This window comes from Notolepis coatsorum, assembly GCF_963971535.1.
Source record: "Notolepis coatsorum genome assembly, chromosome: 1".
Taxonomy (NCBI): domain Eukaryota; kingdom Metazoa; phylum Chordata; class Actinopteri; order Aulopiformes; family Paralepididae; genus Notolepis; species Notolepis coatsorum.
In genome coordinates, this window is record NC_140165.1 from 209,151,494 (window position 1) to 209,179,256 (window position 27,763).

Genomic DNA, 27,763 nt, shown 5'->3' on the forward strand with positions numbered 1-27,763 from the left:
GGGCTTGCGGCTCTGCAGATATCCCCTATTGAGTTATTCACAAAAACCCGGTAGTAACTGTTACGTCGTTGTTGTGCTGAGAGAGCGTGCTGTCACTGCGGCTTTGCCGAAAAGTAAAGTATAAGGACGTGCGTTGATCGGTCATTTCAAATTGAAGAGGAGCTGTGTGACCCTTGCATAGCCTAAGTCACCTGTTACAGACTAAATTACGCCATTACTAAATGGGCGTACAAGTAACATACGTTGTAGGTTATGAATAGCTTTGCTTTGCACGGGCTGAGCAGCACTGTAGTAACCTATAGTCTGAGCTGGTGGTGAGACATACATACGATCAGGTTGAATAGACTTTCATATCTGTCTGGATTTTGTAGATTACATTGAGAGGACTGCTTCCGTGTTTTGATCATCACATCGACGTCATCAAGGGATGGATACGTTGGGACACGTTGGCACCGTTCTCGGGTACTCGGTGGGCATCGCGTTGGGAGGACTAGTGTTTGCTGCCTATAAACTTGGCTTGCTGTATCAGTTATTTCACAAGGTGGGTATTTTTAGTCAGTGGTTGACGACAATAACTCATGTCTCTATTATATTCTACCATAAGTTCTGTCTCTTATCTCTGCAGGTGCAGACATACTACAGGAGACAGCCAGTGGTATTAAAAATGAGTTTTCAATTTGTTCTGCTAATGAAGAGCATTGCAGAGATCATTGCAGATAAAACCTGAGTTCTCCCTTTGCACGCTCAGATACGGATCTGTGTCTAGGTGAAAGGTAAGCTGGTGTAGAGGGGCTCCATGTAATGTGAGAGGAGGTCAACTTTGAACACAAAGGCAACGCAACACTCCTGGAGGAGGATCATAATGGGATTGCACAAACGCCCAGGGTCATACAATACAGAGGGACCATCAGGCCTTACAAGGGAGGACAATATGTGGTCATTGTGAAATATACCAGAACAGTGATATGGCAAAATTACAAGATGACCAAAATCCTATTAGTACTTACTTTATACTGTATAAGGAGGTATTCCAGTTTCCACAAAATGTGTATTCAGCAAGGAGATTACCTCAGTTGCTGTTTCGGCTTCTTTGGAAACTTGTCTGGATGTTCAATATGAAAATGAATGTCTGCTAAATAGCCTAATATCTAGCCTAATATGAGTTCTAAAGAGAAAATGCAACCTGACTCTGAACACCCCAGCTGGCCATCATGTTGTGTCTGGATGTGTATGTGAATTAGGGTCTGGTGAAGAAATCAATAAATAATCATAAGGACTTTTATATCGATATATATCATATCTGCTGACATATGTGAAATCACGGGCTATGTAATCCAGTTGATGTTAATCTCCCTGAACTGCATGGTCATGTAAAGTGTGACGTGAAACCCAAACTGCTCATTTCAAATGACATTCCCTCAAATATTTCAGATACAAATGTGTGACAAATCTTAGTTGACGTGTGCTTGTTATTTTCACTTCGCTCTCTGTGTCACAATAACAATCCTGTTGAAAGATGATAAACGATCATATTGAATCATTGCCCTAAGTGTAAATATCCTCTGTCATCATACTCTCAGACGGAGACCCAGAGCCCACGGCATGGGGGTGAGAGCGTGGCAGAGGTGCTCCGTGCCCACGGGGTCAAGTACGTCTTCACTCTGGTCGGCGGCCACATTTCACCCATCCTGGTGGCCTGTGAGAAGCTGGGCATCCGTATCGTAGACACCAGACATGAGGCCACGGCCGTCTTCGCTGCTGACGCCGTGGCGAGGCTCTCAGGTATGGTGACCTACAAGATATGGTGGAGGATAAATGATGGCCAGCAGCACTGGTGACCATATTCACACGGTGGCCATTTTGCTCTTATGGGATGCTCAGGTTGGGATTCCTTTCAGAGTGGAAATTAATACCAACCTTAGTATGCCATAAGAGCAAAATGGCTGCTGTGTGATTATGGTTTATTGGTTTAGACTTAACTTGTTAGTTAAGTTAGTTGTTTGTTGATCAGTCGTTAATTCTTTTCACGCTGAATGAGTTATTTTCTTTAAAGAAATGGTAAGCACATTTCTGGTAAGCACTAGATCGAGGTAGAATCTGTAATGTCAAACAACGACCTTGAGGCAAAAGTGCAGCGTTGGTATTCCATTTAGTTTACATCTTTTATTTTAGTTTGATGTGTGGGTTGGAGTTGAGCGGGATAGGGGGAGGAGTTGGTTGCTATTGCTGTCCACACCTCAGGCTCTGCCAAGAGAGGTCTGGAGCAATTTACAGTTTAATAAGTGACTATATAAAACATATTATGAATATATAGTAACTTATTGTACTGTGAATGTCTCCTGACCTCTCTTGGCGGAGCCTGAGGTGTGGCCAGCAATAGCAACACCTCTAGTATCCCCATTCACCACCAACCCACAAATCAGACCAAAACAAAAAATGTAAACAAAGCACAATACCAAGGGTATTAGAGGTCAATATTTGATGTTTTTTTTTTTTTTTTTATATATATTTTATTTTGATTTTCCATTATTCAAAACATACACAAATGACAATACTGAGACAATTACAGGACAGTAATAACAGCAACAATAACAACAACTACATGTGGGTGCCTATATACTCCTATGGTAAATGGTTGTAAATGTGTAAGATAAAGTGATGGAGGTCCCTACATATGTAAACAAACACATCAGGAAAACAGAAACAAACGACAAAAAAAAACAGAACAAAAAATAACAATATTTTCAGAGACATTGAGAGATACAGGATGTCCTCAACACATCTTTAACACATCTTTACCAGAATGGAGCTACTAGAGAGATCAATGAGAAGGTCATTCAGTCAAGTCGGGTGGGAGATCTCCAAGATAGTCCAGAAAAGGCTGCCAAATTTGATTGAAATGATCAACCCTGTTCCTTAGTGAATAAGTCACCTTTTCTAGAGGGATACAGCTCTTCACCTCTGAAAGCCACATCCCAAATGGCAAAGGGAGATCTGACTTCCATTTTGTTGCAATAATTTTTTTGGCAATAACCAGGAGGAGTTCTGTAAGCTTGATGGAATGACTGCGTGTAAGGTTTGAGTTTGTAAAGTTACCAAGGAGGCATAATTCGGGATCAGTCGTAAATATGATATTATGAATTTGTGATATGGCCTCACAGACCCGCTCCCAGAAACTTTGCAGATTGATGCAATGCCAAGTGGAGTATATTTGATGGTATTTGATGGCTTTTGATCATTTGATAACCCTACCCCTACCATTAGAAGATATTCTGCATGGTTGTATGTGGGAAACACAATTTTACAGATTTGTTGTTTGTAATCAATTAACTATTAACACATTCGGGGCCATTGGGGCCCGTCTAATCCCACTCTGAGGCCAGCTTTTCATTACAAGTTTTCACTGTGCGTGAGGTTGTTTGTAGAGCTAAATTTATATTTTATATTATTGCTATGTGTCTATTGTCATTGTCAATTGACAGTATAAACCTTCCCTTCAATATGCCATAAAGAAATAATTTTTTCATCAATACGTTCCCGTTTTATAGCGTCGTGAATATGAACTATATGCCGCAATGTTCTAGGGTAATTCCTGCAAAGCTAGTTATAGGGCGCTAAGCTAATAACATTAAATTGATTGGCGTTTCGGCCCTACACAAGTAAAAATCAAAATGCATATGATCGGTATCATGTTCCACCATGAATGCATGAAGGGGGGGGGGGGGAGTCGTTTCTGATTATTGATTACCAATAACGGCATTCGTTATTGCAACATCATACGCTGACCGGGTGGATGGCTATGAGAACAAGGCCCGATCAGACTGAAATTGACGTAAAATCGCTCTTACCTGTGGCCGGTTGGATTCCAAAAAGAATTTCCCAGTTATTTGATCGCCATCTTGTAGATCGATATGTCCATTGGCTGATGCTATATTCCTTTACTGCATACTGAATTCGGCGTTGCAAAAAGTATTCCAGGCGAATCGGCGATTGGGTAAAGCCCTCGCTTCAGGCTAACTGAAAAGCTAACCCGGACCGAAAAAAAAGTTACACCAGGTCTGCAACAGGGGAAACTGCATTCTCGAGACAGAGAGTCCCGATATGCCTTTTCCAGCCAAAATACAGCTCTGTGGCAACATCCGGGATATTAAAATGGAATAAAAGCAAAAACAAGTTTACCACGTACAGTATATATACGTGGTTGGCCTTCAACGGCCCTGCTCCTTTTGTCCATGGAATGTTATTTATGATTGTGTAATGAAGAAACTTTGATTGTATGATTCCATGTGGCAAATAAAAACTCTGAATCTGAACTCTGAATCTGAACGGTCGGCTCCCAAACACGACGTGGTTCGCCAGGAATGTGTTAATTAACTAAGAATTTCTTTAGTCGAGGACGTCCCCAGCCAGCCAATGATCAATCAGACGGGTACCACTTTTAGATTTATGCCATTATTAGCCGCCGTACGTAGACAGTAATAGATGCATATCTTCGTGTGGTATTCTGCAGTATTCATTCCTAGTACCACAGAACTCAGTACTGTACAGAATAGATCCATACTCTGTCAAATCATGCAATTGACTTATCTCAAACTGCTGCAACAGTTGTGATTGGAGGATCAAGAAAAGAGGGGAGGGTTTGATATCGGTCCATAGGCTACACTGCAGGGCTGCACAAACATTACGACATGGATAACCGAAGGATAACATGAGAAGTTGGCCCTAGGACAAAGAATGCCTGATTGTGAACTTGATGCGTTAGAAGTATTATATTGTGGCCTTGATACGTTACAGTATGCAACATTTACCAAGTAAATAATAGTGTCTCGCATGTCTGTTAATAATAATGCCTTGTAATACGTAAGTTATGCCTGTGGCTGTGGGCTTATTAAAACCTTGCATTTCTCCACTACTAAACGTTGTATCAAACACCAGATTGTGAGAATAATGTATTTGCAACTTGGTTACTTGAGTTGGTATGGGACTACAGTTACCTGAGTTGGTATGGTTTAGTACTTGAGTTACTTGTGTTGGAATTAGTGATTTGGAATTAATTGGGCAGATATCTTAAAAAAAAAAATTATAATAATCGGCATCGGCCAATAACTACGCCTACACATGGCCAATAACCACGCCCACTTCACCATTAACCACGCCCACATGGCTGATTAACAAAAATGTTAGAGCTCCCTTTGTGTCAACCCAGCAATAAGAAATGTTTTTCTGTATCCCAGCTCTCTAAATATTGACCATTGGAAAACCCCATATCAGTCGACCACTAACGTTAGTTGGAAATGGTACCCGTCTGATTGATCATTAACACTTTGAGTGCCAACGACGAGATTTCTCATCCTAACTCGCCATGCGTTGAGTGCCAATGACGAGATTTCTCGTTATTTAATCGTTATTTCTTTTATTAGCGATATCCATTCATTTTTCATCCATCCAGCCTGACGTTATCATTGGGAATGGCTCTGAGCTCAAAAAGGGCAAATACCGCGACCTATCGTCTCCCGGATGGTAATGCACATCATTGGATTGGATTGAGTGGCCATGTGCATCAGAAAAAAACTCCGGTCCAGGGTTTCCCCATCTCTGGCAAGCAGTGTCTGTTACCACATTCACTGGGGAGGCTCGGAGCAGCTTTCGATTATGTGTTTCGGACTATAACGTTCGATCAATAAACATGATCAATATTTGGAATGGCGATCAGGAATTGGATTAATCTTTTTGCAGAACATCTGATGTGAGGTAAGGACGCTATTTTACCAGTATTGGGTTAATCAGATGTTTTTTTCATAGCGATCACAACGTGTCTGTGTGTGCGTGTATGACGTTAGCGCTGACCAGGTCATGGATAATAGATTTTTCAGCCCGCTTCTCTAGCGTGCATAAGTACACATATACTATCGATAATCTAGCGTTTATTTGAAAACGATTCATAAATCAGCCGAAAAATGACGTGTTTTGTGTATTCCACTAAAGGGCTATTATCGCGGAATTTCTCTGAAATTACTAGAACTCTCCGAAACTATACTCGTATTCAAAACGGTATAAAACGGAAATGTACCAATGAAAAAACAATCAGTTTCGTACATGTTGACTGCAAGCAAGTCATTGATAAGCGGGGGGGGGGGTTTAGACCCATAGCCATAATTTAAGATATAGTTTAAGCGTTCGCAAATATCCCCGACCTCCCATTGTCTAAAGCGCTGGCACTCAAGGGGTTATCTGGTCAAAGGGACGTGGCACCCAATGTGTTAAGAAGTCTCATGCACATACCTGAATAAAAGTCTTTGTGAGAGAGGTGTGTTGGTGGAGTAGAACAAACTCTGGAGGAGTTGGGACGCCCGCACACTGTTACCACTCGCTCAATAGTCTTTTATTTGATGCAACGTTTTGAGGCCATGCAGGGTTTTTTACGGGTTTTGTCTTGTCTCTTCACCAGGCTCGGTGGGCGTGGCTGCGGTGACTGCGGGGCCAGGCCTCACCAACACCGTGACGGCTGTGAAGAACGCTCAGATGGCAGAGTCTCCACTACTGCTCCTGGGAGGAGCTGCAGGCACACTGCTTCAGGTACACTGCTTCAGACACAGTGCTTCAGCCACACTGCTGCATGCACACTGCTTCAGGTACACTGCTTCAGACACAGTGCTTCAGCCACACTGCTGCAGGCACACTGCTTCAGGTACACTGCTTCAGGTACAATGCTTCAGCCACACTGCTTCAGGTACACTGCTTCAGCCACACTGCTTCAGACACACTGCTTCAGACACACTGCTTCAGCCACACTGCTTCAGGCACACTGCTTCAGGCACACTGCTTCAGGCACACTGCTTCAGGCACACTGCTTCAGACACACTGCTTCAGACACACTGCTTCAGCCTCAGTGCTTCAGCCACACTGCTTCAGGCACACTGCTTCAGGCACACTGCTTCAGGCACACTGCTTCAGACACACTGCTTCAGGCACACTGCTTCAGGCACACTGCTTCAGACACACTGCTTCAGACACACTGCTTCAGTGCTTCAGCCACACTGCTTCAGCCACACTGCTTCAGCCTCAGTGCTTCAGCCACACTGCTTCAGACACACTGCTTCAGACACACTGCTTCAGTGCTTCAGCCACACTGCTTCAGGCACACTGCTTCAGGCACACTGCTTCAGACACACTGCTTCAGACACACTGCTTCAGACACACTGCTTCAGACACGCTGCTTCAGCCACACTGCTTCAGACACACTGCTTCAGGCACACTGCTTCAGACACACTGCTTCAGACACACTGCTTCAGACACACTGCTTCAGTGCTTCAGCCACACTGCTTCAGACACACTGCTTCAGGCACACTGCTTCAGGTACACTGCTTCAGGCACACTGCTTCAGACACACTGCTTCAGTGCTTCAGCCACACTGCTTCAGGTACACTGCTTCAGGCACACTGCTTCAGACACACTGCTTCAGACACACTGCTTCAGACACACTGCTTCAGACACACTGCTTCAGGCACACTGCTTCAGACACACTGCTTCAGACACACTGCTTCAGACACACTGCTTCAGACACACTGCTTCAGTGCTTCAGCCACACTGCTTCAGGTACACTGCTTCAGACACACTGCTTCAGACACACTGCTTCAGCCACACTGCTTCAGACACACTGCTTCAGACACACTGCTTCAGCCACACTGCTTCAGCCACACTGCTTCAGACACACTGCTTCAGACACACTGCTTCAGACACACTGCTTCAGACACACTGCTTCAGACACACTGCTTCAGGCACATTGATTTCATATAGTCAAATCACCTTACATATTTTAAAAGTATAGTTCATATTTTTCTAACCCAAGCCCCAATTATTACTATTCTATGTTGTATTAATAAAATTAACTTTGCAATGGTTATATGAGGTTGGACATATTCAGCTTGTAGACCATAGAGCAACAATATACACCTCTGTCTATTAGGGTGGGAAATGTGAATATATACAAAAGAGAGCTTTTTACAAGCGAAAATGTCTGGATACCTTTTAAGGGCTCGATGACAGGATAGAATCTTTGGTGATTCTGTCACCATGATGCCGTAAATATGCCGCTGCAACCGTTCTGGGGCAATCCCTGATGCTCCATCGGATACTGAAAGAAGTATAGTTTGCATGCCGCCTGTCAGATACTAACCGTCAGAGGCAAATGTAGCACACACATTTTCTACCTCTACAGTGCCTCACCTTGTGACCTTACGGTGACCTCTGTTTGTTCTGCAGGGCAGGGGATCGCTGCAGGACATCGATCAGATGTCCCTCTTCAAGCCTCTTTGCAAGTTCTGTGCCTCCATCAGGACCGTGAGGGAGATCGTTCCTACGATCAGAAAGGCCCTGGCCGCCGCCCAGTCTGGGACCCCTGGTCCCGTCTTCATTGAGTTTCCCATCGACACGCTCTATCCCTTCCACCTGGTGTCCAAAGAGTTTGGCGTCAAAAACCCTCCCAAGGGCCTGATGGGGAAAGTTGTCACTTGGTAGGTAATCGACATCTGTGAATTGTATTTAGTAAAGACAACTATATTATTTATGACGTATCGGTGTGGCAGCACTTCACTGAAATCATCAGTGTGGCAGCACTTCACTGAAATCATCAGTGTGGCAGCACTTCACTGAAATCATCAGTGTGGCAGCACTTCACTGAAATCATCAGTGTGGCAGCACTCGCATCGAACCGTGAATCCCATATCGTCTATTGAATTGTATCGTGAGATAAGAAAGCATATTGTGCCGTTACCTGATACGATGGTGTCTTCCATGAAAGGTACCTCCAAAACCACCTTAAGAACCTGTTTGCCGGAGCCTGGGAGAGCAGAGATGTGTCTCCTCTACCCGTTGACATCCCGCAAGCCACAGACGATCAGGTAAGGCATTGTCCTCGCTTCTTCATTCTCCATCGTCTGTGACTTGTCACATGCTTTGTTATCAAATCATGGTAAGAGATGGTCTCCTCTTCTTCTTCTTCCCTTGATACATAATCAGGTACAAAAGTGCATAGAGCTTGTGAGCCGGGCCAAGAAGCCTGTTATTCTGCTGGGTAGCCAAGCAACACTACCCCCAACACCGGCGGATGACATCAGGTATGGTTGGAATATTGTCGAGCACATTCACCATACAACGTTTTGCCCTCCCATGTATGCGATAGTCTTTAATGTTTTAGTTTTGTGTATAGTACTTGATTTATTTTATTCAGAGAGGAAGAGAAGTAGAGCCTACAAACTGAAGTGCTCTGTCACGATCATATGCTCAATGTTTTGATCCACCAGGCCCACGGGATCTTCATGGTGTCAAATGAATTTGCCTGTCTTACAGGAAGTCCTTGGAGTCACTGGGCATTCCCTGCTTCCTGGGGGGCATGTCCCGTGGCATGCTGGGTAGGGATAGCCCCATCCATATCAGACAGAATAGACGGGACGCGCTGAAGGATGCTGACTTGGTGCTGCTAGCAGGTCAGACCTACTAACGGTGTTAATTTTGGCAGCTATTTTCATTTTAGTTTTAGTCTTAGTCATGTGTCAAGTGCTCCTTTTTCGTTTTCATCATATTTAGTCATCTGCATTTATTTTTCGTTTAGTCAGTTTTAGTCAACTAAATGTCTGAGCATTTTAGTCTTAGTCAGTGTTAGTCTCGATTTTGTCTTTTTAGTTTTTGCAGAAAACTGATGATTTTTGTCTAGTTTTCGCTAATGAAAAAAAGGCATTTTATATTTTTATATTGTAATTAATGCAATTCTATTTATTAAGTATAGTCTAGCCCAAACCCTATCAGCTGATTCACAATAAGTTCAGTAGAAGACTAGAAGCCCAATACAATAGTAACCAAACATTCCTTGAAATGGTCAATAGATTCAGAAATAGTCAGACATGGAATGGAACATATTCTGATTTAAATTGCTTTTTTCTTTTTTTAACCAACAAAGCAACATTAGGATAGTGTAAATACACAGTACACACTGATTGCAATTCTTACTGGGACCTACTGTACAAATTTCTCACACGTCACACACACATTCCCTTTTGTCCCTCGAGTCGTACCGTAGATCGCTGACGTCACTTAAAATGGCGGCCCCCATCAGAGCATTCGGCTAATAACATTAGCTTAGCGACCCTGCCACCGCACTTCTATGTGCATAAAGTGTGGTAACTAAATATCACAGCCCCTAAGACTGGGAGCGTTCTAACTCTACTGAGCATGTACCCAACATTACTGTATATGAAAAAAAAAAATCATTACAACGTTTTAGTTCAACAAAACAAGATGCAACAAAACGTTCAAAATAAAAAATACCCTACAACTCAAAAACAAAACAAACAAAAACACAAACGAAACACAAACAAAACAAAACAAACAAACACACAAAAACAAAACAAACAAAAAACAAAAAAAATCAATTAGGGACAATGATGCTGAAACTGAACCAAATTGTCACTTGAAATTTTCCCCCATAGGGAAAAAAAAAACCTAAACGATCCAAAGTTCTGGGCGTATCAGAGAGAGAGACACCGGAGAGGCACTGTAGAAACCGTAGTCCTGAGAAGAGCGTCTCTAGCTTCACCTTTCCCCGTGTGGTATAACACATCAGGCCTTTGTGCGTGTCCGACAGACTCCAGTCAAAGCCTAGCCTGTGGATAAACAGGGCCACCCTGTCAGCTGACCATCCTCCTTCAGCCTTATCACATTTGCTCCTACCGTCCACCAGTTTTATATCACATGGCATCGATGATGTCGGGGGCCGAAAACAGAGCAGGGGGATCGAGATGCACTCTGGACCGACATCCTCATCAGACAGTATGTTACCCTTGCCTCCCCGTCCGAGGCCGCCTTTTCCTCCCTGGTTCAGATGCCGCTCCAACATCACCTCCCACTCCCCCGTGCGGAGACTGGCAGCCCCCAGTGACTTCCCATCGAACAGCCTGATTCGAGAGCTCAAGACCCTGATGAAACCCATTCCGAACATCGGGTAGAAATTAACCAGCAAAGTCCGCTTTACCATCACCCTCCAAGGCTGAATCAGGAAACCGTTTATTTCGGCGTAGAACGTGATGAGCCCCACAGTCATACCTTCCAACCCTTGAACAAGGTACCGGTGCCAGTAACATAAAAAGACGGCAGAGACAACATCCCCCATGACGACTCTGATGAAAGGTCTGCCGAAGGAGTAATGCGTGGCCTTCCCATCGTGCATGAAAACGATACGCCCCGCTCCTGTCTCTGAATCCTCCATAGTCCCAGTCTTTATAAATTCCACAAATGTACAAGAGTACATGAGCTGAACAAAAAAATGTCCCAGCCTCCTTGCCCCGGTAGCGGGACACCTTGAAACGTCCAGCCCTAAGTGATAACACACCAGTCCCGCCAATAAAAAAACTCATTTAAAAATAAAAAGGTAAAACAAACAAAAACAAATAAAAACAACAAAACTACACCGATTCCACTCCAGCCTCCACCACACTGGGGCCCTGCAGCACCTTCTGCACAATCTTTCTCATCCTGTATATATCTGTGTCAACAAAACGACCATCTCCTTTAAACCTCATATGTTCCTTTGCTGCCAAAACAAACAAATCTTTATCCGGAAAAAAATCTTTCACCTCTACACTCTTCCTGTTCTTTGTCAACTTTAAAAACGGTTTCATTGCATCTAGTGAATAGGAAAAACCATCGCTCTCATAGTCATCATCATCAACACACATCTCCGCCCATGAAACCCCCTGTGTACTCTGCGTACTGCTAAGTTCTTCCGTCCCACCTGTCTTCTTAGCTTGAGAGCTCGACAACCCAACTACTTCAATCTTCCTCTTCTGCCTAACAATCTCCCCTGCTCGGCCCCTCCCCAGGGCACGCCTGCCTCTGATGCCCCTCCCTTCCACACGCAAAACAGTGCATGTTTTGTGACGTCTCAAAAATAATATACTCAAAACCATCTACTATTACCTTAAAATTAAGATCCAACTCATCATCACGTTTGTTCATTATAATGAAAGTCTGCCTTCTGTGAGAAACCACATGCTGTAGTTCAGGTGCCTTAAAACCCGAAGACATTTTCTTTAAAGGAGCTACAACTTTCCCAAACCTGGCGAGTTCCCTTAATATAAGCTCATCGCCCACCAACGGAGGAACGTTTGATAACGTCACCTTCTTGGCCGGTGTTGTGAGCGGCATCACAGACACAAAAGTATCATTTATGATCAAACCATCCGTTATCAATCGATTCACTTTACTCAAATCATCCACAAAGAACACGACTCCCCCATTCATCCTAGCCGCTGACTTAACGGCCGGAGCGCCTACTATTTTCGCAACAGCGAGACTACAGTCCTCCACTGAACACGGAAAAGCCGGCGAGACCTTGAAACCATGTTTCCTGGTCAAACGCGCGAAGTCCATCGTCACCGTGACAGCAGACAGCTGCCCAGGCGAACACCGACAACGCTACCAGCTCACCACCAACACACAACCAGTCAAATAAACCACAGTCTAATTCACATTTCGACAAACAACATAAAGATAGGAAAAGTTTAGAAAGACTCACGCGTTCCGCAAACTCTCGGCAGCACCCACACTCAAACCACCCGCTCCACCATCCACACGCATGCGCACAGAGAGAGAGAGAGAGACTCCAGCTCACTGCCGCGGAGAGAATTACATTTGTTTTTCTTGCAGTTTTATTAAAAGTCACTCCTCATCTCCAGTAGGCAAAAAAATGCAACATTATCGCCACCCACCTGTCCTGATGGTCTGCCCAATTCTCAAAATCTGCATGTCACAGAAGTAGTCCCCGCAGCAAGTTGCATCGCCTTCTTTGTAAAATCAAAATTGGTTAGAAGGCTTACTTCTTTGATATTCCGTTTAACTTTCGACATTATCCTGGATGCGTCTATTTGTGCCTGCAGAGTGCAGACTGCAGTGCAGCGCCGCCACGCTCCGAATGGTAAACGCAAGAATAGCATGCATGTTGCATGCGTATTACGAGTAGGGTATATCTGCAGTGCCGCAACCCCATAGATTTATGCTATTGTCTATTACGGTGAATTTGTGCGCAAATCATTAATACATCAAAATAGCCTAATTTTATTATTATACACGATGATGACCATACAGAAAATTACAGAAACATTTGAAATGCATGGCAAAAATAGCATTTATTGTCAGTATTTTAGAGACCCCCCAAAAATTCACAAATCATGTTTTCAGGGGAGCTGATGTCTGATCTAAGGGAGCCATGGCTCACCGAGCTCCCCCATGATTCGCACCCTGCTCTCAGCCTCCGTCATCTTAAATGCTATGTTCTTTTGGTAGAACTGTTCGGCTGCCGCAGGAGTGTTGAGAGAGTAGCAGATTCCGTTCATGGTTATTGGTATAAGCTGTAGTCACGAGAGACCTGGGACACGGTTTTTAGCCTCACGTATGTTATGTAGCTTGGCTTTTAGCCATAAACGCTGCTGAGCTTAACCCGGAAACGGAAATGGGAAATGCTGAAATAATAACGTGACTTATTCTAAAAGTTATAATTATTTTGTCTCATCTTGTTTTAGTCAACATAAATTAAGAGCGAATTCGTCATGGTTTTTGTAAACTACATTTTTGTGTACTCAGTTGTGGTCAACGATATGTAATTAACTATTTAGTTGCGTTGGCGTCACGTGGTCTTCAATAACGTGACGTCACGTCTCATTGTCGTCATGAAAAAAACCTTCGTTGACGAACATCTTTCGTCATCAATTTAGTCAACAAAATTAACACTGCCTACTAAGACTTCTATTATGTACCATAGAGACTTGGGCGTGTCCTCGACTAAAGGAAGTCTTAGGCGACTAATATTCATGGGCTTTTTTACCGCAATTCTGTATCTCTAATGCTTATCAGAGATACACTCATCATTGTTCAAGAAATAATTTAATCATTTGTTATAGAAAAAAAGCATAAAAAACAACTAATCGGCAAACTAAAAGACTAACAAAGTCTTGTTTCACTAAGACCAAATCAACCCATTAATTTACTTAAGAGTGGGTAGTTCTCTGAGACCGTAAAAAGGTTCAATATATAGGTATCGCTGCTGGCGGGACAAAACCTCATAACTCCATTTTTAATTTTAATTTTTTTTATATAAATCAACTCTGTAGATCATCCTCCATATGTGTGTGTGGGTTTTACAAAGTTTAAACAATGGGAAAGCATTAAACCGATCATCTGTCTAAACCTCCTAACTCTATTCACCCTCAAATCTGTGTTCCTTTTTTTCATCTGCTGAAAAGTTGGGTTTTTGGAGTTATGAGGTTTTGTCCCGCCAGCAGCGGTATGCTTATTGCTTATCTTTAGAACAGAGGTTAATCATTAGGGTTAAAACCCTAACCAACCACAGAGAGCAGGCACATCTGAGTTCTTCTTTACACACGTTTCCTGTGTTTGTCTATTAACAGGTACAGTATGCCATAAATGGGAGAGAAGAGGGGATGATTCAGGCAGCCCCCGGCTTAATGGCACCCTAAATTGGGGGGAGGGATTAAATTATATTTTACATTTTAGATATTCATAAATGTTTTATTTAATCTCAAAGTTTGTTGAGTTTATAGGACTAGATAGTACAATCCCTTAGATAATCAGCACTTGGTAGTGAATGGGGTAGTTGTAAAAGCTTCACTTGGGTCTTCAGGTTGGTACCCTCCTTCATTGGTGTTTCGTTGACAGGACCACGACACCTCCGAAGGGCTCAACAGCAACACCTGGCATCCCAGGTGTGCCCCCCTCTGCCTTTACCCCTCGATGTGCAGCCCAGTTGGGGTCCTTTCTCTTAATCCATAGCCATCTGCTGCTTCGTTCGGCAGCCTCTGACAGTGATTTGGCAGCTTGTTGGAATGCCTGTCCTCGAACTCCCATCCCCTTGAGAAGCTTGGTTGTGGACGTGGCAACAAATCCTCTACACCCGACCTCAACCGGAAGCACCTGGGCACGCCAGCCGCATTGTTCTGCCTCGGCTGCTATGTCGGAGTACTTCAGTCGTTTACGTTCATATGCTTCACCAACTGCAGCCTCCCATGGTACAGTTAGTTCCACAATGAATACCGACTTCTGAGAGGTTGACCACAAGACCAGGTCCGGCCTGAGGTTGGTTGTAATGATCTCAGGTAGTGATGCACCGATGTGAAAATTGTGACCGATACCGATAACCGATATTAATATTGCTGTTCTAGCCGATACCGATATTTAGCGATGTCGATATCTCTGTATAGAACACTTTTTTATGATAATCAAATAAAGAGCTATTTTCCAAAACGCTTATTTTTTATTTTCTTTTACTTTTGTAACTTATTTTCAAAATGATTGATATTTTGAAACTATTTAAGGCCAAAACATGTAAAAAGAAAAAAAAAATACAAAAATGATCGGCCCTATCTTAATATCGGACCGATACCGATGTGTAAAAAATCTCAGCTGGGATCCATTTCCTCCCAGTTGCCAGTCTGGGAGGAGCCGCTCGGATCACTTCATCTTGAGACTCGGCCAGGGTCATGTTCAGCCTCACTTTGGTGCATTTAAACTCCTCTATGAGGCTAGAGACAGGCAATTCCAGGGCCCCGTGTCCATACAAGCCGATGTTGCTGAGGCAACGCGGGAGGCCAAGCCACTTCTTGATGTATGAACTGACTGTCCTCTCCAGCTTCTCGACTTTGATCATGGGGATCTCGTAGACCGTAGATCCAAACTGCAGGCACCACAGTTTCAACTTTCCAGGGAGCAAGGTCTTGTCTATGCTGACAAGGCCTTTGATGGTTTCTTCCCTCAGCTGACCATTCTGGTCTGAGTCTTTGAGGCTTGCATTGTACCATCGCCCTAGGCTCTTGACTGGCAGTTCTGACACCAAAGGAATGGGTGTATCCTTGATGTGGAACCTCGGGTCCACAAGTTTTCCTTTGATGATGGATATGCTCCTTGATTTGCTGGGTTTGAACTTCATCCGTGCCCATGTAATGTTGGCATGAAGCTTTCCCAGCAGACATTTGGTGCATGCAATGGTTGAGGTCAAGGTGGTCATGTCATCCATGTAGGCGCGAATAGGAGGTAGACACTGGCCAGATTGCAGACGTTCTCCTCCCACAACCCACTTGGAGGCTCGAATGACCACTTCCATTGCCATGGTGAAGGCTAGTGGGGAGATGGTACATCCAGCCATTATTCCCACTTCCAAAGATTGCCATGATGTTGTGTATTCTGTTGTTTTGATACAGAATTGCAGATCTTGGAAGTAATTTCTCACCCAAGTTTGTGATGGTATTTGAAATGTGGAAGAAGTTGAAGGCTGTCCAGATGAGAGAATGGGGGACGGATCCAAAAGCGTTGGCTAGGTCCAGGAATAAGACGTGAAGGTCTCTTCCTTCCCTTTTGGCAGATTGGATTTGGTGCCATATCATGCTTTTGTATGTTCCAAGCATCCTGAGAAACCAGGAATGCCGGCCTTCTGCACAGATGTGTCAATCAAGTTGTTTTTCTTCAGGTATGTTGTCATCCTTTTAGCAACAATGCTAAAGAAGACCTTCCCTTCAACATTCAACAGGTTGATCTGCCGGAATTGATCGATGTTTGAGGCATCCTTCTCCTTGGGGATTACCACTCCCCCTGCTCTTCGCCACGCTTTTGGGATGGTTTGCTTCGTCCACATCACCTTAATTTGCCTCCACAGAAAGTGTAAGATATTTGGGGAGTTTTTATACAGCTGGTATGGAACTCCATTTGGTCCTGGAGCTGAAGCTGCCCTTGCCTTCCTCACTGCTTCCTCAACCTTGGAGGACAGTCATCCAGCTGGTGTTCTGGTTGAGGAATTGGTGGCATGTCTGGTGGTAACTCCCTCTGTTCATATATTTTGCTGTCTGTGTGAGTTGTTTTCAGGTGGTCCTCAAACTCCCTCTTTGGCACCTTAAGTGACCCGCTCTTTTGCTTTGTGAAGAGTCCTTTCACAAATCTGAAGGGATCCTTGTAGAAGGATGTTCTTGCTCTTTCCTTCCTCTTGCATTGAGTCCTGAGGTTTTCAGCTCTCCCAGGCGTCCCTTCAGGTCTGTTTGCAGGAGGTCCATGCCCACTCTTTCCTCCAATGAGGCTCTCTTCGATTGCTTCCTCGAGTCCCTTCTTTATTTGACAAGGCGCTGGATTTCTTGCTGCCTTCTGGACTTGGGAGGGGTTGTTGGTGTCATGTCCTTCTTTCCTGTCTCTTTTGTTCCGAACCTTTCTGCTCCATAGAAGTAGATCAGATCGCCCATTTTCTCCAGTTTCTTTTCTACTGTTCCTTTGATTCCGTCCAGGATTTTGATCAGGTCTGCATCGATTGTCGCCCACTCTTTCTTGCTGCTGGACTTTTACCACTTCACATGAGGTCTGTGGCCTTGCATGTTCTTCTCCAAAGAAGGTTGCAAGTGACTTGGTTCCAAGTTCTCTGATGTGCTTGAATTACTTTCAGCCACTGAGGTACTGATGCTCGGTGGACTGTGCGTTAAATCCTGCCGCTGAGCTTCACTCACCTGACTTGACCTTTCTCTCAGAAGATAATGATCAATGCGAGGTCCCGGCCTCACTTTCTTCAAGCACTTCATCCACCCTTGATGTATTCGTAGGCCTCTGATGGATGTTACCTTGGACCAGCCACAGCTACATAGTTGGTGCTCCTGTCCTTCAGCTGATTATCTGGTTCGTCGTCGTGTTCATTCCAGGGTCAGTTACCGGGTGGTCAGCCGATGAGTCAAAAGATCATTGAGAGCGAGCTGTCATTTACAATGATGTCAAGAGTTACAGTACATAATGCAAACACAATATAGAAACAGAAAAGTGAATCAATTAAACTATCCAAATGAATTAAAACAACTGCAGACTGAGGTGAGATGGTTGGTTGACTATTATAGATTTAAACTGACCAATGGATACTAAAGTATTGAGTTTTAAAGTTCTTTGCAACACATTCCACGTGTCGTGGAGCAGAGAAGCTAAAGGCACCTAAAGTGTAAGCCAATCACCAGAGTGAGTCTGATAAGGTCCAGAGTTCTGGTCCAGTAATGAAGTGATGTAAGGTGGAAGATCACCAATAATGGCTTTATACAGGAACAGATGCTAGTGCAAGTCACGTCTCTTTATCATACAGGATACAATGGTGGTACCCGGTGATAAACCTGAGGGCAGAAGGATATACTGTACATAATCCAACGGTTTTAGAGTGGAAGCAGCAACATGTCTATAAACTACATCCATAATCCAAAACTAATGTCTTCAATGACCCTCCTTCTGCAAAGCATAGGAAAATAGGTTTTGTTTCTGTATAAAAAGGCTAGATTAGATTAGATTCATTGTCATTATACAGCACAAGTACAGTACAATGAAAATAAGTGCAAATGTAACAGTAAAGTTCAATAGTAATATACAATGTACATGTGATTAAACTGGGTATAAAATATATAGATGAATACTACTGAGTATAGTGCTGAGTATAGTGTAACTAGTATGAGTAGGTAAGGTATATGTACAGATTATAGATATAGTATCTACAGATATGTAAAAAGGATATACAAAGATATATACAAAAAGGCAAATATATAATTTCATCAGACCCAGTGTTGACACTTTTTCGCAGTATCCCTGTGTCGTGGTATTGGTTGTATGTGTTTTTCTTGAGGCTCCGTAGCTTTGTCACAGTATTGCTGGTATGTGTTTTTATTGCAGTATAGCTGTGTCACAGTATTGGTGGTATGTAAATTTTTTTTTAATATATATATATATTTTTTGCTATCCTCAAACTAAATCCTCAATAAAGTGATTAATCTGAATAAATTAGTATTTTTTTTTTATTAAATCAACTTTCCAGACCCAGCCCAGGGAGAAGCCCCAGCCCAACTAAATCAATTAAATCAACTTTCTTTAATGAATATAACTCATCAGTTTCTTTTAATACTATAATATTAGTGTAGCCTAATCTTTATCTGCAACTGTGAAGAAAAAACCCATTGGTTTAAACAGAATTAATAAAAAATTTAATAAAATAAAATTATAAAAAATTCGAATGTTGATTTAGAATTTGAATGCCAACTTAACGAACGAAGGTTCGAACGTTTGGGCTCAGCCCTATCTCACAGTATTGGTGGTATGTGTTTTTCTTGCAGTATAACTGTGTCACAGTATTGGTGGTATGTGTTTTTCTTGCAGTATAACTGTGTCACAGTATTGGTGGTATGTGTTTTTCTTGCAGTATAGCTGTGTCACAGTATTGGTAGTATGTGTTTTTCTTGCAGTATAACTGTGTCACAGTATTGGTGGTATGTGTTTTTCTTGCAGTATAACTGTGTCACAGTATTGGTGGTATGTGTTTTTCTTGCAGTATAGCTGTGTCACAGTATTGGTGGTATGTGTTTTTCTTGCAGTATAACTGTGTCACAGTATTGGTGGTATGTGTTTTTCTTGCAGTATAACTGTGTCACAGTATTGGTGGTATGTGTTTTTCTTGCAGTATAACTGTGTCACAGTATTGGTGGTATGTGTTTTTCTTGCAGTATAACTGTGTCACAGTATTGGTGGTATGTGTTTTCAGGCACTGTGTGTGATTTCCGCTTGAGCTACGGCAGAGTTCTGAACAGGCGCAGCAAGATCATTGCTGTCAACAGGGACAAAACGCAGCTATTGAAGAACTCCGACATGTTCTGGACACCAACTGTGGCTATTCAGGGTACGTATAAAACACTTGAGTCAGTGATGAAGAATTCTCATGATTAAGTAAGCTTGTCTATCGGTGCTTTCTGACCAGTTCTCTTCAAAGGGGAACACCACCCGAATGAAGAGGTTGTTTTCCACGGCGTAGGAAAGTTCAATCCATATCTGTGAACATGAGCTGCTCCCTCATGAAGCCAGAAACCAGAGAATGAATGGGAGATTTTGTGGACCCAGACTTGTGGACTGATTTTCAGTGTTTTATTTGTTTTTATACCCAAATGAGCTTCATTTTCTCAGTTTTGGAACAGAAAACGTACCAGTATACTCTGAGCACCTGTGTCATCTCCTGTATAGTATACCATCTTTCCCAGTGCCTTGTCTATGGAGCTGCTTCAGACTTTATGCCCGATGACATCGCAAGTTTGAGCACTTCAGGAATAAATTGGGCGTAGTTCCCTGTTTAATTATAATCTATCCATTTTAGGTGATGCTGGTTCATTCCTACTACGCCTCTCCAAGGGCCTGAAGGGCCACAAATGCCCAGAAGAATGGCCCCAGAGCCTCAAGGCAGGGGACGCCACCAAAGAGGATGCAAACAAGTAAAAAGGCATTGATTCAATCGATGCTCATTAAATCTTCCCGTTCCATAGCCTGATTTATGACCATCAGCCTTTAATACCTCAATGGTGGCACAATATCTTTTTATGTAATGACTGGGAACATGAGTTGTCACAACAAGCATTGCAGGGGGGGGGGGAACCACAACAACAATACATCCATCATATCCGAGTGTGTTTTGTTTGCACTCCCAGGGCCAAAGCTAACGAGAAAACAGAGCACCACCTGAACCCTCTGAGTGTTCTGCACCGCGTGGACGAGCTGATGGCGGAGGACAGCATCATTGTGGCTGATGGAGGGGACTTTGTGGGCAGCGCTGCTTACATCATGAGGCCCAGAGGACCTCTCCGCTGGCTGGATCCAGGTGAGCGCATCACAGGACTTTGATTTGCTCCATATGGATTTTAATAGATCATGCTTTTAAGTACTGTAGTTTTAATGTAGTTGGTGTTTTTTTAATAGTGGTGTCTATGTATTGTGAGTGTATGTTTTCTTTTAACCACTGCACAAATGAAGTTCCGAAAATAAAGTAGTTTGAAGTTTGATGGGAAGAATGGAGGTCCAAGACACTGATTACCTTGACAAAACTTTTATTGAATTTGGGCTGAAAACACAACTGTACAAATGTATACTGTAATAAATGTGCTGTCCCGTTGGGCAGTGAGTACTGTTGGAAAAGGTTTGTGTGGGGTCTGTTTTAGTTCTTCTATTTTTGTAAAGAAAGCAACATTAAAATAGCTGGTGACCTACATGTTTTGGCTCCATAAGCCGAGTGTCACATCCAGCAAACAGACATGTGTGTATATAGAGTATGGCTTAATGAGGTCAATTGATAACCATGTGTCTGATATTGATTGGCTGGAGAGCTACTCACGAGCATAACAAGATGGTCAAATGAACACTCATAGATAAAAAAAATTATAAAAATTAAAAAAAAAAAAACTTTTTAAAATGCTTACAAGACTACAATAGATATCCTGGCAGGGAATACAATTAAATCAAATCTAAGGTGATAACAAAAAAGGTACTTCATCTTTGTTTATACATTTATATATATATATATATATATAAATGATAATAAAATGGTTCTTACTAGGGGGGGTGGGAATCACCAGAGGCCTTACAATATGATATTATCACAATACGTGATAATATTGCGATACTATACGATAATATTGCGATATTGTAGCTTGTTTTCAACTGCAAATTATATGCCCAATGGAAAACTGTCAACATCTGCAATATAAATATATAAACATCTGTTTTATCTAATATATATATAACATCTGTTTTATCTAATAAGATAACATGTTCAGTCTGTTCACCACAACAGCAAAACGGGATTGCCATGAAAAATATAATTGATTGATACTTGGCATCAGTGTATCGATATAATATCGGCACGCAAAAAATCACAATACAAGGTTATAGGGCTGACCCCTATTAGTCGAATAGTCGACTAATCGATCAAAAGGAGCCGTAGTCGACTGCCAACCTCTTTTTTTTATCATTATTTCCAAAAGAAAAGAGGCCTAGAAGCGTGGCTAACGCTAATGGCACGCATACCAGAAAACAGGCACAGAGGCACTGAAAGAGGATTTCACCCATCTACACACTAGACTAGACAAATATCAAGATGTATCCATCACTGGACCAATTACATGCTTTTGCAGAGGACAAGAAGCCTTCAGTCGACTCCTTCAGACATTAAGCACCCCCCACAGCCCAAATGGAATGATAAAAAAATATATATTATATACTTTTTTTTTTTCTTTTTTTTTATAGTCTACTAATAGTCGACTATCAGCTAATTTCGACCAATCATAGTCGACTATCCAAATCCTTAGTCGGGGACAGCCCTACAAGATTATTATAGCACGTTGTAATGCATTATAGCTGTATGTATTACTTGGTGTAACCTAACGGTGTGTTGATAATGAATTCATATGTTTATAGTGATGGTAGGACTAGACTTAAGTTTATTGGATTTTAACATGCTTCCACTTTTTGGAACCCTGGCCCTATTTGCTACAGTACTTACCATGTTGATCGGTGAAGTACTTACTCAGCACTCCAATCCATACTGTTTCTCATACTGGCTCCGGCTAGTTGGCCACAAACCAAGTCAGGCTCCTGTCTGTACAAGCTGACTAAAAGCTGACAACTGAAATCTATTTTGTGTGCATTGTGGAGTTGATTTCAGTTTTTTCAGTCAGCTTGTACAGACAGGAGCTTGACCCCATTGATCTTTGCATTGTTTTGTGGCCAACTAACCAGAGCTTGTATGAGGAACAGCTTGGATTGTGCTGAGAAAGGACTCTACTGATCATTGGTAAGTTGCAAATAGGGCCAGGGTTCCAAAAATCTGAACTATCTCTTTAACACATTGGGCGCTGGGCATTGTGCCCGTCTTATACCACTCTCTGCCAGCACTGTAAGCCTATGGAGATGTTTACCTTCTTTGCAGGGCTATAACTTTTTAAATTGTATTGCTATATTGACATTACTATGGCCCATTCAACATCGATTATCTATCGTTCAGGATGTGGGAACGTTATATTTTTTCATTCATACATTGTTGTGTTACTAGCGTCGAGAATATAATTGTTTTTAATCTTTTCTGCTGTAATTCCAAAAACAGTAGTTATAGGCCCTGAAGCATATATAGATTATCGATTGGCGTTTCTTTGCTATACACGCTATTAAAAAATTCAAATGTATATGATCGGTATACATTATGCTTCATCATGCGTGAAGGAAAGGGGGGGGGGTCGTTTATAATTCCTTGATCGTCAGTAACGGCTTTATTTACTATGGCTTGATACGTTGATCAGATGGTTTGCAGTGAAATGAATAAACAATCGGGCTGAAAATAACGTTACTATCCTCTTACCGTTCGCCAATGAGACTGGAGGAGAAAGATCCCAATTATTTGACGCCGATCTCCTACATCCATTTCCGGTTTGTATGGCGCAATAAACGCCGAAATCATATCGATTATTGCGTTATGGCAGCGATCCATATGCACTATAGTGTTTGTCTGTAGTCCCGTAGCAAGATATTACTGCCGGAGGAATTTCCTCGACGCACCGATCACAACATCCGGTTTTGAGAGTGTAACTCGCCCGACCATCCACCAGGCGGCGGTATTGAGGCGTTGCAGTCTCATTCAGGGTCCCGCTGCAGCACCGGAGGTTGGCTGGATGAATTATGAATGCCATGGAGAAAAAATGAAATATTGATCTCAAAAACGCCGTACAGCGTTGTTGGCGTTCAACGCATGGCGGGCAATAACGCTGTACATGACGTTATTGTTCTACATCCCTATAGGTGCCTTTGGAACCCTGGGTGTTGGAGGAGGGTTTGCGCTGGGGGCAAAGCTGTGCCGACCAGAATCTGAGGTATGGTTTTGATGTACAGTTTCTTCCCCCTCAAGTGTATATACTCTCCTTTTAAACTATTTTTGTACTCTTAAACAGTACTGTATATTTGTAGATCTGGTATGTCATAAATGTCTAGATGTAACAGTACTGTCTATCTGTATGTCATATATGTTATGATGAATTGAAAATGGGGGACCCTGATGTAAACGAGATGAAAGTCTTTCTCTGGTCTGAATCCCCTTAACACTTTGAGCGCCACGCCTGGTTTTCCGTTTTACCGGCTGAATGCCACCATCGGCGCCAATGTTAACGTTAATATCGCCTAATCTATATTTTAAATTATGGCTATGTGTCTAATCTGCCCATCGCATTATCAAAGACTATTTTCCAGTCAGTGCTGTCAAGGCAGATTGTTTTTTTATCGCGTCGTTTCCGTTTCAGAGCAGTTAGAAAAGCCCCCGTTTTGATATAAAAAAACAGCTCATTCTGGAGCATTCTATGAAAATCGTCTTTTAGTGGAATATTCCACAACGTTGATATTCGTCGGCCTTTTTATGAATAGTTTTCAAATAAACGCTAGATGATCAATATTATACGTGCACGCAAGCACATTACGGCCGCGCGCGGATAATCGCTCCGTTGATTTCCTCACGGACTTTTACAGTGAAACCGAAAGAAGACATTTCACAAAACAGCTTATAACTTCATCAAACTTACTCTGATTATCCTAACACTGATACCATAGAGTCCTTACCTGACATCAGATGGTATCCAACTGGTATATTCCAATTCCTGATCACCATTCGAAAAAATCGATACATGTATGGATCCAACGCGATACTGTAGATCTCCATGATCAGCGGGGATCTGAGGTTCCAGAATGAACTGTGGTAACCCCGGCTGGATCAGTGAACTGGAAAATGTGGAGTACCGGATTTTTTTCCCCATTCATTTTCATTGAGTCCATTCCAAAATCACTTATGTCATCTGGGAGACGACAGGGGGCGCTTTTTTCCACAGTAATCGCCGGCGCCGCTCGGCTATACTCGGGTAGGCTCGGGTGATGCAATAATTTTTCAGATCGCTTAAAAAAAAAAAAAAAAAAAACAGAGAAATCTCGTGAGTGGCACTGAAAGTGTTAACAATTGTGTGTATTGAACTGTACTGTATTGTACCCATTCTGCAGCTTCACTGTCACAGAAAATGAAGTACCAAATAATCTATTTTCTCTTTACAAGGCATTTTCGTGCAAGTGTGCTTTTAATATGATTTTTTTTAATTATTTTATCTTGCGTTTATTTATGATTATGCTATTATTTATGATTATGTATCTGTGTGCTGCCCTCTTGTTCCAGGTCCCCCTTGAAAATCTCAATGTGATTACCCTGGTTGAATAAAAGATAAATAAAAACAACAAGGGCAATGTTTGTGTTCTTCACTGCTTCCTCTTTATTATCAAACAACAACATTACTGTCCTGAACTTTGCACGTGTCTCCACTTCAGGTGTGGATAGTTTATGGTGACGGATCCTTGGGATACAGCGTTGCAGAGTTTGACACATTTACTCGACACAAGGTAAAAACCACCAGCACTTTTTAGTTAGATTTATATTCTACCGTGTGGACTGTAGTAATTGAATATTTCGCTCTATAGTAAATAATTGAATATTACGCTCTATAGTAATTGAGTACAGCAATACTTAGATGTTGCTAATTCTCTCTTTCCTCTACTGCTCGTCTTCCTCACCTTCGCTCCCAGACGCCAGTGATAGCGGTCGTGGGCAACGATGCCTGCTGGAGTCAGATCTCCAGAGAGCAGGTGCCCATCCTTGGCAGCAACGTGGCGTGTGGCCTTGCATTTACAGGTACGTTTTCTACCTACAGTATTGTTAGTATGTTAGCTGTTAACGATGACATATGAACCCTATAAGATTGAAGGCTGATATGGTAGTTTATGATGCTTTATAAACCCTATAGCCTACAATGTATTTTGTGTTGCGATATGGTATATTGCACATGCTGCAAAGAAATGTTTGGGTTAGCAAGCCTATTTGATATGACAAGTAATTTTATTTTGTACTATGGTTTTGTTGTGTTATATATCACAATAGATATAAATAATAAAGGGACATATATCAAATAAATACAAAATCATCTATTTTCTCTTCCAATTGCAGATTATCACATAGTTGCTGATGGCTTTGGTGGCAAGGGGTACCTAGTGAGGCGTGAGGATGAGGACAAGCTAGATGACATCATCAAGGAGGCTCAGAGGGAGAGCCGGGAAGGCAGGGCCACGCTCCTCAACGTCCTGATAGGGAAGACCAACTTCAGAGAGGGCTCCATCTCTGTATAGAGCAGGTCATTGGCTGTGCGCTGATTATTTAAAAACTGTGCATATTTTTTCTCCTTCACTGGCAGACTTTCCTTGACCTACCTCATAGACTTTTGCTGGCAAGGTCAAGGAAAAGCTACAAGGAAAAGAGGGATTCTAGACCATTTGAATGCAGCCCAGATCTGGACGGACCTGACTTTTTTTATAATCCTGTGTGCCCTTAAATCATAATTTCCCTTTGGTAAAACATTTTCACTTTTTCTTTTAACACACATTCCCCCAAATTAGTTCATACATTATGAGTCGCTATTATCGACTCCCGGGGATATCTGCAGTGAATATATTCACTCGCTTTTATTTTGAAAACCTAGTTAACATTGTTGTTAAGAAATTTTTTCTGTATTTCGCAATATCAATAACAATCGATCTGACCCCAAAAAGAAAATGCTGAATGCCGGTAAGGACGATGAAGGAAGGCAGCTAACGTCGAACATTAACTGTTCATAAACTCCTTATGGCGGTATGAATGCAGAAAAATAAAAAAGAGAGAAAATGTTCTACCAAAGTGAAATCTAATTTTAAGTCTTGCCAGCCTAGAAAGCCCAAAGCTGTTCACATGATGCTGTGGAACTGCAGCTGCTGCATCTCTAGAAGGTACGGAACCGGAAGGGAACAGTGAGAGATGTGTGCTTTGCTGAGGGACTTCAACTATTCAGGAACCTCTTTACCCTCACCTTTTGAGTAACCTATTTTAACAAAGTCTTTTTTGTGTGGATATTTATTGTAAATGAATGAATGACTGAAATGGTTTCGCTTGAGAAGAATGGCTTTACTTCAGGAGAAACCTGACCAATATGCCTTTTCTGCTATGAAGTAGTTGCGGAACACGGTTGTCAGGAGGATCACCCTGATTTACTCGATCTCAAAGCTGACATTTAATCGAGTATGATTTGGTGAAACGCATCCAGACGACAATTATGTATGCGTCGCCTTCCGTTGCAAACCACAATACATAACTGATTTCCATACCCATGAAGCTAATCTTGATTAATGACTGAGAATGTGTTTAATTGTTGAATGTACACATTCAACTGTGTGGAAAACAGAGAGCTCCAGAACTATTTGGGCAGTGGCACGTTGTTTTGGTTCTGTACACAAGCTGGGACAGTGCTTTGTGGCTAACAATGACTCTACGGTTCAAGAGCAAACAGTCAGCTTTCATTTGGGGATCCTTTCATCTGTATTGCATTTACAGTTATGTAACTACAGTCCGTTTTCTATGGCTTGTTTAATATGGCAGAAAAGAAAACTTGAAATTAAATAAGAATTATTATAACACAAAAATAAATGTCATGAAAATAAACTGCGAACAGTCTGCATCTTACCCTTATAGCCATTGTGTCATTTCATATCAAAAGCAATAAGAATTTGGAGCCAATCATTTAAACAATATGTCACTGTCCAAAATACTTATGGAACGAACTGTATGACTGACAAGATTAATATATTCAAATTATATTTAACTGTTGTATGCAGTAGTATGGACTATGAATTGAAAAATGTTATGCCAATATATACATTGCACTATAATTAATATAATTTATTAACCCACCAGATGATGGTGCTTACAGGGTTATTATGGATAAACAATTATACTATTTTAAGTGGTATTTTGAGAATTTTTGCTTTTAATGTGATCTGTTGCTTTGAA

General features: G+C 42.1%; 1 protein-coding gene across 1 annotated transcript; it reads left to right on the forward strand.

Moving 5' to 3' along the window:
- Nucleotides 1-80: 80 nt before the first annotated feature.
- Nucleotides 81-27,763, forward strand: ilvbl (ilvB (bacterial acetolactate synthase)-like). The gene is made up of 14 exons (XM_084323604.1): nt 81-541; nt 1,581-1,782; nt 6,449-6,576; nt 8,263-8,513; nt 8,801-8,900; nt 9,019-9,116; nt 9,349-9,485; nt 19,598-19,732; nt 20,201-20,315; nt 20,529-20,698; nt 23,665-23,735; nt 25,222-25,293; nt 25,477-25,582; nt 25,895-27,763. The coding sequence occupies exons 1-14, from the start codon at nt 428-430 to the stop codon at nt 26,071-26,073; spliced, it is 1,878 nt and encodes a 625-aa protein (XP_084179730.1). The 5' UTR covers nt 81-427; the 3' UTR covers nt 26,074-27,763.